The sequence below is a fragment of the Bacillus rossius genome, chromosome 1 (genome assembly GCF_032445375.1).
Source record: "Bacillus rossius redtenbacheri isolate Brsri chromosome 1, Brsri_v3, whole genome shotgun sequence".
Classification (NCBI taxonomy): Eukaryota; Metazoa; Arthropoda; class Insecta; order Phasmatodea; family Bacillidae; genus Bacillus; species Bacillus rossius.
The window spans coordinates 374,119,889-374,138,167 of record NC_086330.1 but is presented as its reverse complement, the minus strand read 5'-3'; the positions used below and the strand labels follow the sequence as shown (position 1 = coordinate 374,138,167).

The following is an 18,279-nucleotide window of genomic DNA, read 5'->3' as shown; positions in this document are numbered from 1 at the left end:
TAATTCTAACCACTGAACCAAAAATGTTGATTCTTCATTGGTTTAACCGGGTACATAAAAAAAGCACTTATCAACTGCTTTTATAAAACCAACTTTGAAGAAGTTATTTAAAATAATGTTGAGCAAACTTTACATTATACCATAAAATAAAATTGTGTTACATTTGTGTAATAGTGTTTGTTATAAAATCTTATAATATTAGATATATTTTGCCTAATAATAAATGTTTTGTTTACAATTGCGCAAAGTGTTTAAAGTTTCAATGTCTGCATAGGTTAAATAGAAGTTAAATATGAAAGTGTAAAGAAAAGGGTAGTTTCAAACGCTTTATAGTTTTGAAAAAGTGCATGCAGTGTCATTCTACCAGACGCTCAAAACAAATAATGCGTCTGCTCTGTGATGGTTACTGTTAGTGAAGTAAACTTATTGTTGAGTTTTCAATTTGCCGTAATAGGGCTTTCAAATGGGTGAATTGCTGTATGTTGATCCATAAAATGTTTTTTCTTAATTTAAGTTTTGCTATTTTTTTTCCTTTTAAGACTCAGTAGTTCAGACTTTAATGTGCTAATAGTTGACGTTTGTTAGCTTCATTAGCTTTGCTTGTTTCTTTAAGTAATGTGTACGAATGTATGACACGTACAAATATTTTACTCTGCGAATTTTTTTTCTGTCAAAAGGTTTTCTAACATTTGCGCGCTGCAGGTTATTGAGACTATTCTCTATTCCTGATACAATAACAATATTGATGACGTCTCAAACATGACGTCGCTTATGTCATTACCACCCCTACGTTCTTACGGGACAAGAGCGGGAATATGGGGGTTTTGGGAGAGGAACCTTCACATGTTTGTTTTGCACAAACCACGTATCTCAAACTAACTTTCAGGTATAATTTTCTATACTACAGCCCTAACTATTCTACTATAGGAAATAATACCGAATTAATATTTCCCACATTATCTTGTTGTGTAAGCCCTACCTACACTAGTATAGGGCACAATACCGAAGTAATATTTTCCACGTTATCATGTTTTATACTTTAGTCCTACCTATTCAAGTATAGAACACAATACCGAAGATACATTTCCTACGGTATCATATTATACACTATAATCCTGGCCGGTTTATTATATTTTGCGATACCACATTTTATAATTCAGTTATAAAACATTTTACCGAATATATATTTCGTATACTAATTTAATTTTCTCATCAACAATATCTTTTTCGAACTAATTACTTCAGCACAACCTTGCTGCTGACTTTATCAATATGCGTACTGGCTGTATCACGATGTAGACATATTAGCTGACCTAACCTCACCAACACTTGCTTTTTTTTATATCACTTCAGCAAAAGCAAAATAAATCTAGAGAAAAAGAGGCCTTATTTTACATTACTACATTTTATAATTCACCTAACCAAATAGACTATATCATCAAACATCGCAAACAACATACATCTCACCTAACACATCAAAACAAATGCACATAAAAAAAAAAAACCTCCAAATCGCAAACATTTAACAGCCTTTAAAAACCACTAGCCTTTATTGGCTTTATGGCAGTAATTATTTACGGACAATATTTCTTTGTAGATATTAAATTTAACCAAAAAATATAGTCAGATATTACTCGTGGTAATTAATGTTGTTGGGTATTTTCCCAAAATTGTGGGATGTCTTTTACTGCTATGGTTAATTTTTACTTTTTAATAGATTTTAATAAAAGCTTGTTTTTTAAAAACTTATTTTTACATTAAATTTATTCAATGTGTGAGCTACTCTTATAGGACAAAAATTACAAGTCTGTTGATAAAAGAATTCATTGGAAACCTTATACGTTATGTGATACATGCAGATGACATTTTACATATACAGCCATGGTAACGTTTACAATCTTTAATTTTTTTTTAAGTTATACTTATCTAGGTGCGGTATGAAAAAATGATGAGAGTGAATTTTTACAATGCATGCACACCATGCAACAAAAAGGGCTACATACAAATACAATTTATATGTGTGCTTTTAAATCCTATATATAGTGATTGATATTGAATACTGGTCCACATCATTAAAAGCATTTATTTATTGTGAATATCAGTGAGAGAAATTGTGTTCATAAACTTTTCCAAGAGTATTTGGAAGTGTATTTATATACGTGAGGTTATGTTTTCATATGTATAATTTATTTGCATTATAAATTATTACACCAATATGTAATCAATAAATTAGAATAAATGTTCATCATATTTATTTTCATTATCAGTTAAAATTTATCTCAATTATTTCACTAAATGAAATTTTATATTACATGTTTATATTAATACTGAATTTTGAGTATTCATTAAAAAATTTTATAATTTTCAAATTTAGACTTTACTAACCATATTTGTAACATCACTCCAGTCGTTCCATTATGTTATCCCAATTAATTATGACCAAGCAAATTTAGAGTTAGTTTTTTACCACGCCAAGTAAGTATAACTTGTAATGCGCGTACATAAGTACACTCACCGAGTGTTTGCAGAGGTGTACGTTAGTTACAGGGGAGGGGCTGCCCCCGGGCGGAGAAGGGAAAGGGGCGAGGGAGGGACACAACGAGGAGGACGCGGGGAGAAGGCTCTGGAAGCTGGGACCAGAGGGAGAGGGTGCGGAGGTGCACAGAAAAGGGGGGGGGGGGGAAGCACTCGTTCCTGGCGAGGAAAGGGCGGGAGTGGAAGGGGCTGGAAGTGAGCAAGCTTAAAGGTGTTGGGGAGTGACTCCTTGCCACCGGGTGGAAGCTGAACTGTAAACCAAAATAAATGTCTCATTGACAGCAATGTTGTTAGAGCCTAAATGCGCTAAACAGACCAAAAAAAAAAAAAAAAAATTGGGAAATAAATTGGCACTGTCCAACGGTAAGGAACCGTCAACATTTACCTAATGTGATTTCAGGAGACAACAGCACACGGAAGTCAGAATGACCGGACTGGGACTTGGCATGAGACTGCCCTGTGTTCTCTACATACGCTGGTCATGTAGAATAATGAATTATAGATACAGATGTAGGGTCTTTAATTTTTAGAATTAATATGGACGAAATTAGAATCAGGTTTCTAACACTGAAGATTATTGACTTTTTTTTTATGTGATAACGCACGAAAAAGCATGACTCATTGTCACGTTCCGCCTGAGCCGAGCGTGCAAGAACCGGCCAACCACCGTGCGAGAAAATCTTCTATAATATCAAACAGGTTAAGGCGGGCTTTTTAACTAATTGTTTGTGAATATATTTAGACAAATTATTTAAATTAAATTTGCAAAAACTGTAAATAACATTTGAAAAATAAAAAGTATGCAATTTTTCATCAATGTTTTCTTATGACGTTATCACGTAAAATTATCGTTCGTAAACCGACTTTACAGACTTCCCCCTTTTTTTTAATTTTTTTATTTTATTTTATATAACTAGAATCACAGTCATCTGATTTTCATCTTCTGCTTATTTTGTGTTGCAACTTAACAAGCATTGTGAGAGAAATTGGTAATTAATATTTACATAACTCTCAGGATTTGTTATCACAATTTTTCGTTGCACGTCGTGTTGTTCCCAGGGCGTGCCGCTCGCTGTGCCATGGAGGTCCCGTTAGATTTGACATCAAGAAGAGACTCGGTATGGCCTGACAGCGATGTGGGGTCGGCGGGAAGCGCACTTGTGAATAGTCCGCAGGTAATGTGTGCTTCAATGTCTATTTTATTTCTGTAGGGAAGCCTACGATGTACATTCTGTATTGCACAGACCCGAACAAGCCCGAATATCTACCTTCGGCCAATCTCAGGATAATTCTTTTCTGTAGACTCAAAATATTAACACGAGGAGGATTCAAGGTTGAAGGCATAGTTTGAATTAATGGATACGTAAACGAACTGATAACTGATGTTGAAGGGGTAATTATCTCGACTAGTCCCTCTTCCTAAAAAAAAAGGAAAAAAAAAATCGGCAATACTTTTATTTCGTGCTACGAAATTTCCTCTATTTAACACATTTTGTGGAGCTAAGAGGTTAATTAGGTTAGTATAGCTACATTTAAAAAAATTGGGTGATTGTGTGAATGGTTTGTTAGGTCACGATAGCTACATATTAAATTAGAAATTCCTAAACAACCATTAAAATTATTTGACAGTATTTTTAATGTAGCTAAACTAACCTAACATAACCAACCATCCACAATTTTGTAAAGTAATAAACAAAATAACTGACGAAGTTGGCTGAAGGTAGATGTTCGGGCTTGTTCGGGTCTGTGCAATACAGAATGTACATCGTAGGCTTCCCATTTCTGTAACTGTTAACATTGCATTTGTTTGTTTGTTAAAAAAGTGAATGTTTCATGAGTAAATAAAAATGATCGTTGTGGGAATGCGAATTGGATGATGGTACGTAGATCAGGTTAAACAGAATTACATGTTCTTTGAATGATTCTTGCAACAGGGAAGATTGAATTAAATATAATTATTTTGGATGTGCACCATTGCCAGGAATGGCGTTATGTCCAAAATAATGCTTCAAATTAAACAAAACCAGCAACTGATTTCAGAATTTATCAATATCTTTGTGTGATCAGTTCAATGATTTCTCGAGGTTGAGTTCAATGTGTTATTTCTAGTGTGCAGCTATGAGTTAATTTTTTTTAATATTAATTTTTTTTTTTAGCTGAACATATGAGGGGATTAGTTCCCACGCAACATCTTGGTTGTTTTTTTCATTGATTTCAATTTGGAGTATTTATCTCAATTTTTGGCCTGACAAGGTAAATTTCATGTATTCCCAACCATATTTGCCTTCTTACAGACTGATATATTTATTGATAGACTTTTTCGTTTGTAACAGCTGAAGGTTACAACCTATATTTTATACTAGCAACTACCTGCAAACATCAAAATAATGAATGATCACTACAGCCACATGCCCTGTGAATCTAAAAATATGTTGTGTAAGCCTTGGGAAAATATTCAAAAATCAAAAATGATATTGTCTGATGTAACTTATTTATTTATTTATTTTAGTTAAGCTACAGCTTTTGACTCTGTAAATCACTCCATATTATTGGAAAAACTGTTAAATATAATCACATGCAATAAATGCTTAAATTGGTTCACCAATGATCAGGGTTGCTGGTTTTAAACCATTATAGGTTAAACAACAGTTTAAACAATGGTTTAAACTAAGTGGTTTTTATAAAAAAAAAGATTTATTTAAGTAATGTATTTTTAAATGAAATAAGTTCATTAACTTTTAATGAAAGGTCTGATTCTTCTCTAATAGCAACAAAAGTTAGCTCATTAATGTTTCTTGTAATTTACAGGAACAGAAAATTATATACTAATCAATATCTTAACATTTAAATTATCTGAATAAGTTGTAAATTATACCCAGCTAAATACTCCTGTAAAATTAAATTAATTAGTGAATTGTAGATGGTGTGAAAAAAGGAAATACATATATTTATTACCTAAAATATTCCTATTCTGTTTGAAATCCCCAACTACTGTAAATCCCTTCTTTGTGGGAAACACCCATTCTATGGAGAATACTCCTCCTGTGGGGAAATACCCTTTCTGTGGTTAAGTCCCAGTCAGATGTGCAGATTTGCTGGACTTCAGATCTCTGATGTTATAACTTTCGGGTTCAACATGAGTGGCAGAAAGTGGGATGTTGTATGGCTTTCATTTGAACATGCTGAGAACCAAAGTAACGAACATATCGTGGGCTTAGTGGAAAAAGTTGGTAAGTCCACTTTTTTGTGAAAATGAGTTAACTTCACAGATGAAGTTGTAAGGGCAATATCTTCGCCAAGAAAACGTTTGGAAGTCCAAATAATGAATGATTGTGGACGTTTTCTTCTAGCTTTATTTCTGCAAGTCCATTATAACACTATTCTAGGCAAGCAAAACTTGGTAAGGGAACTAACAGTCTTTTTCCAGAAATTGGACTTACCGACTTTTTCCACTAAGACCACAATATTAAAAAAAGCTGTTTTATACCAAAAAATCCTGGCTCAAAAAAAAGTTTTGTTTTTTCTTTCAACTCTGCCAATGATCTAAGAAATATATTTTTTTATATCCATAAACAATAATAACACTGTTCATCAATACACTAGTTCTGGAGTTTGTCAAGAAGGTATGCAAGTTCTACATCATTATACTGGCCTTTTATTCGTAGAAGACTAGAAAATATTTAGGAAGTTTTCTTCCATAAGTGATTGTATCCTATTCCAAGAAGATATTTTTGAAATAAAAAAATAGTCTGAATAAAATCTTGTTAAACTCAACAAAGAAAAACTAAAATCATTATGTTTACAAGAAAACTTTAGTCTATTAGGTATGATTGTAAGTTAGACTACACTGAAATTTCAATTAGGTACTCCTTTTATTGAAGATCTGGGCATAATGTTAGATTCAAACTTAAACTACCATCAACATGTCAGCTCTTTAGTTTCCGTTCCTGTACAACCCTTTCGTTAATTTAACACATCACATTTATACATCACTATTCTTACACTTTATATAAAGCCTTAGTAAGATCAAAATTAGAATTTGGTACTTTGATTTGGAATTACATCAATAAATCAGGCAGTGGCATTAATAAATCAAAACATATTACTCAAAATTACAAGTAATAAATACTTCTCTTATCCTAACCTAGACCTGTTGTCTGAATGCAGATTTTAATTACATTCACTTTTATTAGCAACTGTTACAATCCCACACCAAACTTTAAATACCTTCTCAACAATACTGGTGTAAGAGTATGTCAGTTTAATAGTTGATTATGTTCTCCGTTATGTACAAATTTACAATAAAAATGATTTTATATAGATTAATAACCAACATAATAAATTACCCAAATGTTTATATACAAAATTACTCCCAACTGCGTATTTTTTGGAATTTCAACAGTTTGGTAAATTGTATGTATTTATATCTAATATATCTTATTCCCTTGTATTTTATTCACATTTCATAGGTATAGATAATGTAAAATAAAATAAATAAAAATAAATAATTTTTATATTACACATTACTTAAGTAGGTTTTGTTTTCATGTGTGTGTGTGTTATTTTGTCTTTGAACTAGTTGGGACATCTTGTGTCTTTTTCTTTTGTATTGTTTGTTGATGGTGTCTGCCTGTGTGTAGTGCCTCCCGAACATTGCAGTGATCACATCATGGTCTTATTAGTTCTGTCAGTTAGTTTTATGTTTTGTCTAGTGTGTAACTATTTTTATTGTGCCTATCCGTAAATTTAACAATTCTTAACTGTTAATAAGCATGTTACTGTGACACTCTTTTGAGTGCCATGTTTAGGTTTGCTTAGGTTTTGTGTGTGATCGAGGCGCGGGCGCAGTCATGCACGCTATCTGTGTGCGAGCACGTGTGGCGGCCTGGTTAGTTGCTGTTTTTGTCGTGCGGTGCTGCGATCTGGTGTGAGTTTGACGCGCGAGCGCTGGTGTTAGTGCGGCTGGCTCGTGAGTGAATTTAGCGCTGGGTAGAAAGAATTAGTAGCAGAGCATGGTTTCAATCCACGGACCTTTGGAAGCGTGCTGGGGCCATAACCCAGAGGTCCGTGGATTGAAACCACGCTCTGCTACCAATTCCTTCTACCCAGCGCTAAATTCACTCACGTGCCAGCCGCACTAACACCAGCGCTCACGTGTCAAACTCACACCAGCGCTCACGTGTCAAACTCACACCAGATACCAGCGCCGCACGACAAAAGCAGCAAATAACCAGGCCGCCGCACGTGCTCGCACACAGATAGTGTGCACGACTGCGCCCGCGCCTCGATCACACACAAGACCTAAGCAAACCTAAACGTGGCACTCAAAAGAGTGTCACATTACAAATAAAAATAAATAAATAAAATAAATAACTAATCTAAGTAATTTTAAATAATCAATTGGAATTTTATTGTCGTGAGTTTATATGTAGAAAAGTACTTTTTTTAAATCAGTATTGCGACTTGTTTTGCACCATTGGCTGTGCAAATTCTCTCTGTTAACGATTACTGAAATGTTAGCATAACATTTTGTAAAAAAATTAAGAATAACATTTTGTAAAAAAATTAATTTTTGTGGTAAAATCTAAAATATACAATATATGTGACAATTATATGTGGTCCTACTTCTGAGGTCACCCAATCACAGATAACCAGGGGCGCAACAACAGGGTGGGGGGAGTCAAGGGTATTTTGCCCCCCCCCCCCCCCCCCCCGAAACCTTGAAGTGGGGGCAAACGGTGGCAAAGAAAGTTCTGTGTACTCAATTTTTAGATAATAAAACTGCTTAACTACTTAAATAGCACCATTTTCCACCTTGAAATACAAATTTTCCCGGGGGAGGACCCCCCGGACCCCCCGCTTCAATAGGGGGGATCGATGATTCTTTATAAAAAGGTATATTGCCCCCGCCCCCTCCCCCCCCCCTTTTGGAAATTTAGTTGTTGCGCCCTTGCAGATAACAATATTTTACTAGGATTTGTTGTCATGATAACGGATCATGTTCAGGACTAGCCAGGTGAAACGTGAAGACGTGAGAGTGGAAGAGTGTCTCTCGTAGACGTGGTGCAGTCTGCGAGCGTCGCGCTGTGCTGCAGGCGGGGAGACACGCGGGCATGGAGGACGCGCTCCCGGAGCGCCGCGCGCACGGAGCGCCAGGAGAGGGGGGCAGCGTGCTCGTCAAGGAGGAAGCGGGCGCGGACGGCTCCGAGGACGACGAGCCGGCGGGCGACTTGCGCGAGGTGGAAGCGAGAGGAGTGCCGGCGACGGAGGCTGCAGCGGATGACGCTGCCGCCAACAAAGACGAGGATACCGACGCTGCAGGGTTCGTTTCGCCCGACGTGAAGCCTTCCATCAACATCTCGGGCCTCGACAGAGTTTCGGCAAAGTATGTAGTCTGAACATCAAATTTTTCTTAAAATTTTTTTTTCTCTTCTGTTTAATGTAGCTTCAGGTATCTTTTTATTTAGATTGTTTAACATTTGAATCAAAAGTCAGTGCCTTCATTGTCATTGGCTTTCTGATGAAACTGACTCTTAGTTGTAACTTTGTGTCAGTTTTTTTTTTTGTGTGAAATCTGCTAATAGTTTTTTGCTTTCAAAGAAATGAAGACTATCTGTCATCTTTTAAGCCCTTTTTTACTAAATAATTAATTGCAAACTTTTTGTCTAATGGTTGTATTTTTAACAAAGTAACTTGAAAGTTAGGTTGTATTATTATATTGCTCTCTTAGTATATTTATCATGTTGGTGCGTATATTGACCAGAGTACAAATTTTTTTTTTTTGAAGGGCTTGCAAAGTTATACATTAACATTATATCATTACGGTGCATTCCTGTTTGTTAAGCTAGGCTTACTTTAAGTGAGAAATCCCTTACACCCTTCATTTATGTAAAAATATGATTATCTTTTTTTTTAATTTTCATTATCTATCCTAGTTTACTAATGTGGTTGACAACGGGTGCTAAAGTCGTGTTGTTTTTGTGACGGCAGGCTGAGCATGCCTCTGTTGAATGATGGAGAAGAGGCCAAGGTAGATGGAGGTAAGTTACTTGTCAAAGTTTCATTTATTTATTTTTTGATCCAGGTAAACATAATGGAATTTTTTGTCCCTGTAGAATTTAAGATTTTTGGCAGCATGCCAAATTTACTATTATAAGTTCGTAGTTAATAACCAAAGAAATTTTCCACTCGGTAAAGAAATAAATTATATCTGTTACTGAATACTTTATTTTTAAACATTTTGGTGAAGTGTATGATATTGCAACATAGCAACAAACATTGAAAAACCATTTTATGTTAAATATTTACAAGACATTAACATAAATACGTGAGAATGTTTTAAACATTTTTTTATGTTTCTTGCTGAGTTAGAGGTAACGAGTAGAAACCCCGAGTTTTATGGAACATTAGGCATTACATACTCTCTTGGTTGCAAAAGAGAAGTTATACCTAAACACTTTTAAATTAATTTAAAATCTAGAAACATGCACTGAATGTGAAAAGATGTAAGTTCAATTTTCACCCCAAACTATGCACTATTAAAATTTTTTCATCAATGTAACTGCCATATTAAATCTGCCGCTGATTTTTTTTTTAAATGTAGTGAAGTTATCTTAAACATAAGAAGAATTTAGATATGCGTCAGAGGTTAGGCATTGATGAGTTTCACACGTAGCAATAAAAGCATAAACCCAGGCCCTATGAATGAATATGTGCTTGCAGGGACTGCAGCGTTCCTGTGCGAAACGATGATGAGCATTGCCCCGGACAAGCGCGGGGCGAAGATCGCGAAGCACTACGCGGCCATCAGGGCCAACGAGACGGCGGAGGCCATCGAGGCCCTAAAGAAGGCGCTCCACCGGGAGAAGAACTTCGCGTGCGGCGTCTGCGGCAACCTGTTCAAGGACCGGCGCAACCTGGGGCGCCACGTGAAGCGCATCCACTGCGACGACAAGAAGTACCGCTGCGAGACGTGCGGCAAGGGCTTCTGCTTCGTGAGCCACCTGCTGCGCCACGCCGAGTCGCACTCGGCCGAGAAGAGGCACGTGTGCGGCACGTGCGGGCGCGGCTTCAACCTGCCCAGCAACCTGGAGCGCCACATGATCACACACTCACGCGAGAAGCCCTACGCCTGCCCCGTGTGCGGCGCGCGCTTCAGCCAGAACTACTACCTGCAGGCGCACGCCGTCGTGCACACGGGCGAGAAGCGGTTCGAGTGCGCCACCTGCGGCATGAAGTTCGGCAACCGCAGCAACCTGCGCCGCCACTTCCGCTCGCACTCGAGCGAGAAGCCCTACGCCTGCCCCGTGTGCGACCAGCGCTTCCGCTTCTCTAACAACATCTCCAAGCACAGGAAGAAGTACCACAAGGCGACGTGAGCCGGCCGGACGTACGTGATGCGTATCCGTGAGCGACGAGCACTTTCGCGAGACTGCAGTAACGGCTTGCCACTAGTCTGGTACGCTTTACGGGAAATCTTTATTTATGAGCGTCGAGTAATTTCGCGAGACTGCAGTTACGGCTTGCCACTAGTCTGGTACGCTTTACGGAAACTCTTCATCGTAGACGCCAGCCGGCGGGGAAGAAACGTAATGGGGGAGGGGGAATCACGGCAGTTGGTTCTTTAATGTGTTAAGCGTATTCATAGATCTCAGTAACACCGTGGTTTGTTATGTTCACAAAAGTTACAAATTTGTTATACCTTTGTAGTGAGTGTGGTCACTTTTTTTTTTTTTTTTTTCGAGGCTGCCGGTTACTAGAAATTGTGCCATGTTTTTAAATTCCATTTCTATTTGGGCTTACAGACAAATAATTGATGTAGCCTTCTTCACCCTATTCTGTGCTCCGTAATTTTTTTTTTTTTTTTTTTTTCGTGCGTCCAGTCATGTAGTGGCTTCCTTCTTGACGGTTTCAAGTTGCGACTTACTGTATTTTGTGCATTTCATTTTCAAATTTCTCTTGTAATATTTTAGTCCTTAGTTTTTCATGTTAAAATCTTGCTATCACTGGGCGACCACTTTCGTCTCTGAGCACGGGCACAACTCTGCTCCAGCACGCAATGAATTGTAAACCTTATTAAAGCTTTACCGTGATTGGTACCCAGGTGAGAAGAGCAGTCAGTATGTGCTCTGACCGGCCTCTCAGTCACAACACAACCATGCAGGCTACGTGCGCTTAAAATTAGGGATGTTTCGATACCAGACACTCGTATCATACATCAGCCAATATTCAGCACTCGACTGATACCAAGGTATTACAAGAGATGTGTACACAACTTTTTTTAAAATTCACTTTGAGTTTTAAGTTTTAATTATATATATTTTCTTTATTGAATTATTTTAACTACATTATTCAAGCATAGCTTAAAAATTATCAAATTATTTACTGTTTAGCCACAAGTAAGATGTATATCCAAGAAATAACAAATAAGTGATCGAACAATTTTCAATGAACTGGTTTTGAATTTAGAATTTAAAAAAAAAAAAATAGGTATATATTCAAACATTATATTTATATAAAAAATTATGTTTTCAGTATTTATTCATTTAGTGTGGCCAGTAATTGTAAATGTTGATTGTTGTATCGGTGGTAGAATATCGGCTGTTGGGATTTGATATGGGAAAACATGGTATTGAAACAGCCCTATTCATAATCAGCCGCTTGTCATTAGTAGCAGGGACATTTTGCAGATTTAAACACCATCCGAAAAAAACTGATACTTTGTATCAGAGCCATTTTACCTTCTGCATTGGCTAATCTTTGTTGTGACTAACATCACGTGGACTGGGTTCAACCAAGACTTGGGCTGTCATTATTTGTTAGAGCACATATTTTCTAGTTATAATATTTTTTAATTAGAACTATCAATATAATAAACTGCATAGAATAATTATACAATGTTAACGTTAAAAGAGTTTGTTTTTCCAAAAACCTTACGATTTTTATGAAACATAGTTTATGTATAACCATTATCAGTGTATTGTTTTCTCCACATAGTTGACATAATACAGTTTCTACCAAAAGTTTAAGACCACCATCACTCTTCCCATAGTACGACTTTGGACAGATATTTTTGATGCAATTAGCATCTTAAATTTTTTTAAATTTTCTATGTGTAAAAGTACATACTTTGGTGAAAAAACACTTGAAATATTCCGATTATTTATTTAATTACAAATTTTATAAGAAAACAGAATAATTAAAGTAAAGAACCTTTTTTTATCTAATACAATATTCTACAACTAATTGTAATGGCTGTACACAGTTAGTTATAGATTTTACACAACATGCATAACACTCTAAGGAAACTATAGCTTAATTGGTGGAAATGAGCCAACCGCGAAAGTAACTTTTTTTTTGGGCGATTTTTCACTCATGTCCAAATAAAAAAATTACCAATATCTTCCTATCAAAAGTTTAAGACCACCTGATCAGGTAAGAAAATACATACTGTTACAAAGTTTTTCTACACTGATACCACTGTAGTTATAAAATAAGGAAATATTTATAACACTAATTTTATTAAAGTTTTTAGTAATCTATGACACCACCTGCAGCTTTAAGGCATTCATGTATTCTAGTAGGCATAATGCGGACAAGATTCTGGCGAGCCAGCAAAGTTGTGCCTGACGCAGTACGTAGTATATAATTTACTCGCAAGGTAGCACTGGCGTACAAGTTCCTATCAGTAGTGTTACAGGCACGTTAGTAGAACGTTTTTACGTTTGTTTAATGTCGTTCGCGACACTTTATAGTTTATAGCAATATGGGCAAAACAGGTGTCCCAAACAGTGTGAAGTGGCAGATTATTGGCATGTTCAAATGTAACAAAAGTCAAAGAGAAATAGCTAGTACTTTGAATGTTAGTAAAACGTGCGTAGCACAAACAATAGCCAAATACCGGGACAGTGGTGAGGTGCACGATCGACCTCGTAGTGGTAGACCGAAGGCAACGTCACCTAGACGACCGTGTACTTGCAAGACTCGCCAAACAAAGTCGGAATGCATCTGTGTCAGTACTGAGAACACGACTGCAAGAGATATGTGGTAAGAAGGTGTCAGCAATGACGGTATCTCGTCGATTGCGAGAGCAGAGACTGCATTCAAACATGGCAGTAAGAATAACCGCTTCAAACAGCTGTGTCCAGGAAAAACAGACGAATTTTGATGCCACCAGAAGAGAAATTGGGGAATGGAGAGATGGGGTAAAGTGTTGTTCAGCGATGAGTGCCGCTTCGAACTCTATTCACGCGCCGCATTCGTGTAAGCCGTACACCTACTGAGAAGTATCTTCCCGAGTGACTCTCTTCCGCCGTGCAACAGGGCGGTGGTTCGATCATGGTGTGGGGCTGCATATCCATGCAAGGGACAGGCTTCATTCGGTTTACTGACGGTTCTATGGATTCCAAAGAATACATTGTGACGATGAAGGATGCCATGCTGCCTTCTGCACACAAACTTCATGGAGGTTATGTCGTGTTTCCGCAAGACAATGCTCCTTGTCACCGGTCCCGCCTAACAATGCAGTGGTTCGAGGAGAATGACGTCACACTGTTGCAATGGCCAGCACGAAGCCCGGACTTGAACCCCATCGAGAATGTCTGCAGTTATATTGGAGCTAAACTAGCACAGTTATACCAAAAAACATACACGAACTCAGAACCATGACTGCAACATTTTGGTCAGACATTTCCGTAGAATATTTCCAGAATCTCGTCCGCCGTATGCCTACAAGAATAAATTAATGCCTTACAACTGCAGGAGGTGTCATAGATTAGTAGATTACTAAAAACTTGAATAAAATAAGTGTTATAAATATTTCCTTATTTTATAATTACAGTGATATCAATGTAGAAAAACTTCGTAACAGTATGTATTTTCTCACCTGATCAGGTGGTCTTAAACTTTTGATAGGAACATATTTGTTATTTTTTTATTTGGACATGAGTGATAAATCGGCCAAAAAAAAGTAAGTTTCGCAGTTGGCTCATTTCCACCAATTAAGCTATAGTTTCCTTAGAGTGTTATGCATGTTGTGTAAAATCAATAACTGTGTACATCCAATACAATTAGTTGTAGAATATTATATTAGGTAAACAATGTTTCGTATTTTCCTTATTTTATTTTCTTATAAAAATTGTAATTAAATATATAATCAAAATATTTCAACTGTTTTATCACCAAAATATGAACTTTTACTCATAGAAAAAAAAAAATTAAGACGCTAATTGCATCAAAAGTATCTGTCCAAAGTCGTACTATGTGAAAAGTGATGGTGGTCTTAAACTTTTGGTAGAAACTGTAGTTTATGTATAACCATTATCAGTGTATTGTTTTCTCCACATAGTTGACATAGCTAATACATACCGTATCTACCCAAAAATAATGTGACTCCAAATTTTTTGATTATGAGGCTATGCAAAATACTTTATGGGGTAAAAATCACAAATCAAAAGTATAGAAACTAAAAATTATTTAAAATAGTTAATTTTATAACATTTTACTAACAGTTTTTCTGGTGCCAATTTCTATCACTAGAGTGATTTACATAGCCTTTTTTTGAAACAGCAAGCAGGCAATTTGAAAAGAAAAGGAGTATTATGGGTGTAGTTCATAAGCCACTGGTCAGAAAGCAATGAATGTTGCAAACACACAGTGGTCGCCTGGGAGAGGGAAAGCATTGGGGAGGGGGTACCTTGGCTAGCAGCCCCAGCAGACTGACACACCCCTTTCCTCTACGAGGTTCAGCAAGCCCTGAACTAGAGCGGACTAAAGTGGCACAAGTGACGCAGTTCACAGGCAGATCGTGCAGTTTTTCAACTAAGCGGAGATTCAAGAGGCAGTGATTAATAGTGGTCTCACATGGCAGTTATCAGGCAGAGGGCGTGGTTTTCAAACTAAGCTGTTCCCCTCGTAAGATATCAGTTTACGATTATAGTGCGATATCCACTTTTAGGTTTAGCAGTTTTGGTAAAAACCATCACATTATTTTCAGGTAAATACAGTAGTTTCAAAACTCATAAAAATTATTATAGTTTGTCTTGCTGTAATAGGTATTTTGTTGCATCTCGGTAAAACATTAAACAACTTTATTACGTTTGGGGTTGCAGCCCAAGGTCTCAAAATAAACCCAATAATAGTCTGTTTTATGTGGCGAAAATACATTGTACAGTGATAAATTAAAACTGTTGCTGGTTAAAGAGTGAACAGGAAAGTATCCACAAATTTCGTTATTTGTTTATAGTTTTCATTCAAGGTCTAAGTATGTACTGAAGTACATCTGCATGTACATGAGGTATGCTGATTGAATGGTTGGTGCCTAAAGGTTTCCTGTATTTGTATTAATGTGTATCTCTGCAATTTGCATGACTAAATAAAAAAATATTGGTGCATATACTACTGTATGCACGGTAGAAGTAATACTTAATTGGCATAGTAAAAAAGTAAATTTAATTTTGCATGCAAATAATTTATGTAAATAAAACAATAAAATGACAAGTGATATTATAAATACTGTTGGTTAGTATGAATTCAATCAAATTAAAATTTTTAAATAAATTCTCAGTATTCAATGTTGATATAAACAAGTGTATTAAATTAATTATTTAATTTAGTAAAATAATTGAGATATATTTTAATTGCTAATGAAAATCAATTAAATATGCTGAATGTTTATTATGATTTATTAATTTTAATTATTTTTTAAAATAACGTTATGATTTAGCATACAAATAAATTATACATACAAGAACATAGCTTCACTTAAATAAATACCCTTGTAAAATTAAAAAAAAAATTATATCACTAATATTCACAATAAAAAAGGGTTTATAACTTTTATGTGTATGTAGCTTTTTTTAAACCTGTGAAAATTTTGTTGCATGGTGCGTGGGCATCGTAAAAATTCACTCATTTTTTTCATAACATGCCTAAAAAGTATAACTTCAAAAATGTAGCAGAAGAAAAACAATTTAATGAGATGATAGCATTGTTGTTGGAACACACACTAACATTTACCAAGAGTTTTACAGTCACAACAAAGTTATAGTAAGAACATAAGTGTCTCTAGACTTAAATATCCCTGTATATTTTTTTAACCCTCGTATTTCTGTAGTTTGTTTTAGAAAAAAAATACAGTTGGACTTATAATGTTTCTATGGAAGTGTTTCTATTTGTTCTGCTGTTTAGTACTTATCTTGTAAAAAAAAACAACTAACAAAATATGCCTTTTAGCTGATGACATGAATTTGAAACTGAAAATGCATGTGAATTAGTGCATTAATTTTCTTAATGCTGAAGGTGAAACCCTATATTCTGACTATTAAAAAAAAAGTTTTTTTTTTTTTTTTTTTACATTTCTCTGTAAAACACAGGACAAATGTAATAATTGATCCTAGTAAGCTTGCTTACCCATGACATTGTAGGAATACTAATTGTAAACACAGCAATGCTCCATATTTCTGAATGTTATTGCTGATCAGTGTGCACTTACGACCTTACCTTCCCTGCAAATACATGTTGCATTTTGCTGCAACTTATGATGTTTACTTTATTTTATAGCCAAATGTAGGTTGTGATTATGAGTTGTATACAGAGACTGATAAAGCTAATTTAGCAGTGAGAAATTAACATGATGTATGTTCTTTTTTATTATTTGAACACAGCATTATGGTGTCAAATATAATTATATTTTTTTTAATGATCTGTGCTCCAAGATTGTAGAAGTTTTTTTTTAAATAACTGTCTTAAGTTCCTTCATGATTTGGTTGTTTATGTACTAGTTGTGTTTGGAAATCATGTACATTTTGAGTGTTACTTTATGATACAAACAGCTGAGATAGTGTGTTAAAATTATGCTTTGCTAAGTGTTATAATTTTTTTTGTCAGTATTTTTATAGACTGTTGCTTTTTGATGCAGTTTAACTGCTACATTGTGGAATATAATTTGTAACACATGACGGAATGAATTACAGAGCTATATTTGTTGACATGATTTTATTGCAGAGAAGTTTTTATTTTAATATTTACTATAAATTCTGTGTATTTTTTTAATAGGCTTAAATCATTATTGAACTGTACAGTATAGTTATGAAATTTTTTTCTGTGATTTATAAATGTAATTTATGTAATTTGAATTTTTTTAAATGATATAGTATGTTATTTTTATTACTATTTATATTATTGTACAATAAACAGTAATGTGGTTACTAATAGTTAATTGTTAAAACCTTTTAAAATAAATGGTTCCTTGCAGTATTAACGTGTAAGTAGAGAAGGTGGATATAGCAGTTGTGATCAGAATACATACATACTTTGATAGGAAAGTGATCAAAAGAGGCTAATGTTGCTGTTGTTTGTAGACATAACACTCAACTGTAGTAGCTGCATACTTCCCTTGTATTAGAAATTGGCTGTCTCTAAAATCTCATTTTCGTGTTGCAACTTATCCCCCTTTTTTCTTCATACTTTCAACTCCCATTTCCCCATACCCCACATTCTCTCTCTCCATCTCTCGTTTCTCTTGCCACCCTGGTGGTCGAATGGTTAGATCACCCCCTGCCCCCTTCCCTCCCTCTAGCCAATGTGATCGATTCTCTGATGGGTCAAACACGAATTCTGTGCAAGTAGTTAACGTGGAGAATGTTGCAGTTGATGGGTGGGGTTCCTCAAGGTATTCCATCATTCCTCCATTTCATTATTTCACTCATTTGTCTTTGCTCTTGATGACGGGGTAAGGGTTAACCT

General features: G+C 35.7%; 1 protein-coding gene across 1 annotated transcript; it reads left to right on the top strand.

The window, feature by feature from the left end:
- The first annotated feature begins 338 nt into the window (after positions 1–338).
- On the top strand, positions 339–17,951 carry LOC134528514 (zinc finger protein 468-like). The gene is made up of 5 exons (XM_063362193.1): positions 339–477; positions 3,595–3,710; positions 8,631–8,920; positions 9,526–9,575; positions 10,258–17,951. The coding sequence occupies exons 2-5, from the start codon at positions 3,615–3,617 to the stop codon at positions 10,911–10,913; spliced, it is 1,092 nt and encodes a 363-aa protein (XP_063218263.1). The 5' UTR covers positions 339–477; positions 3,595–3,614; the 3' UTR covers positions 10,914–17,951.
- The last annotated feature ends 328 nt before the right edge of the window (positions 17,952–18,279 follow it).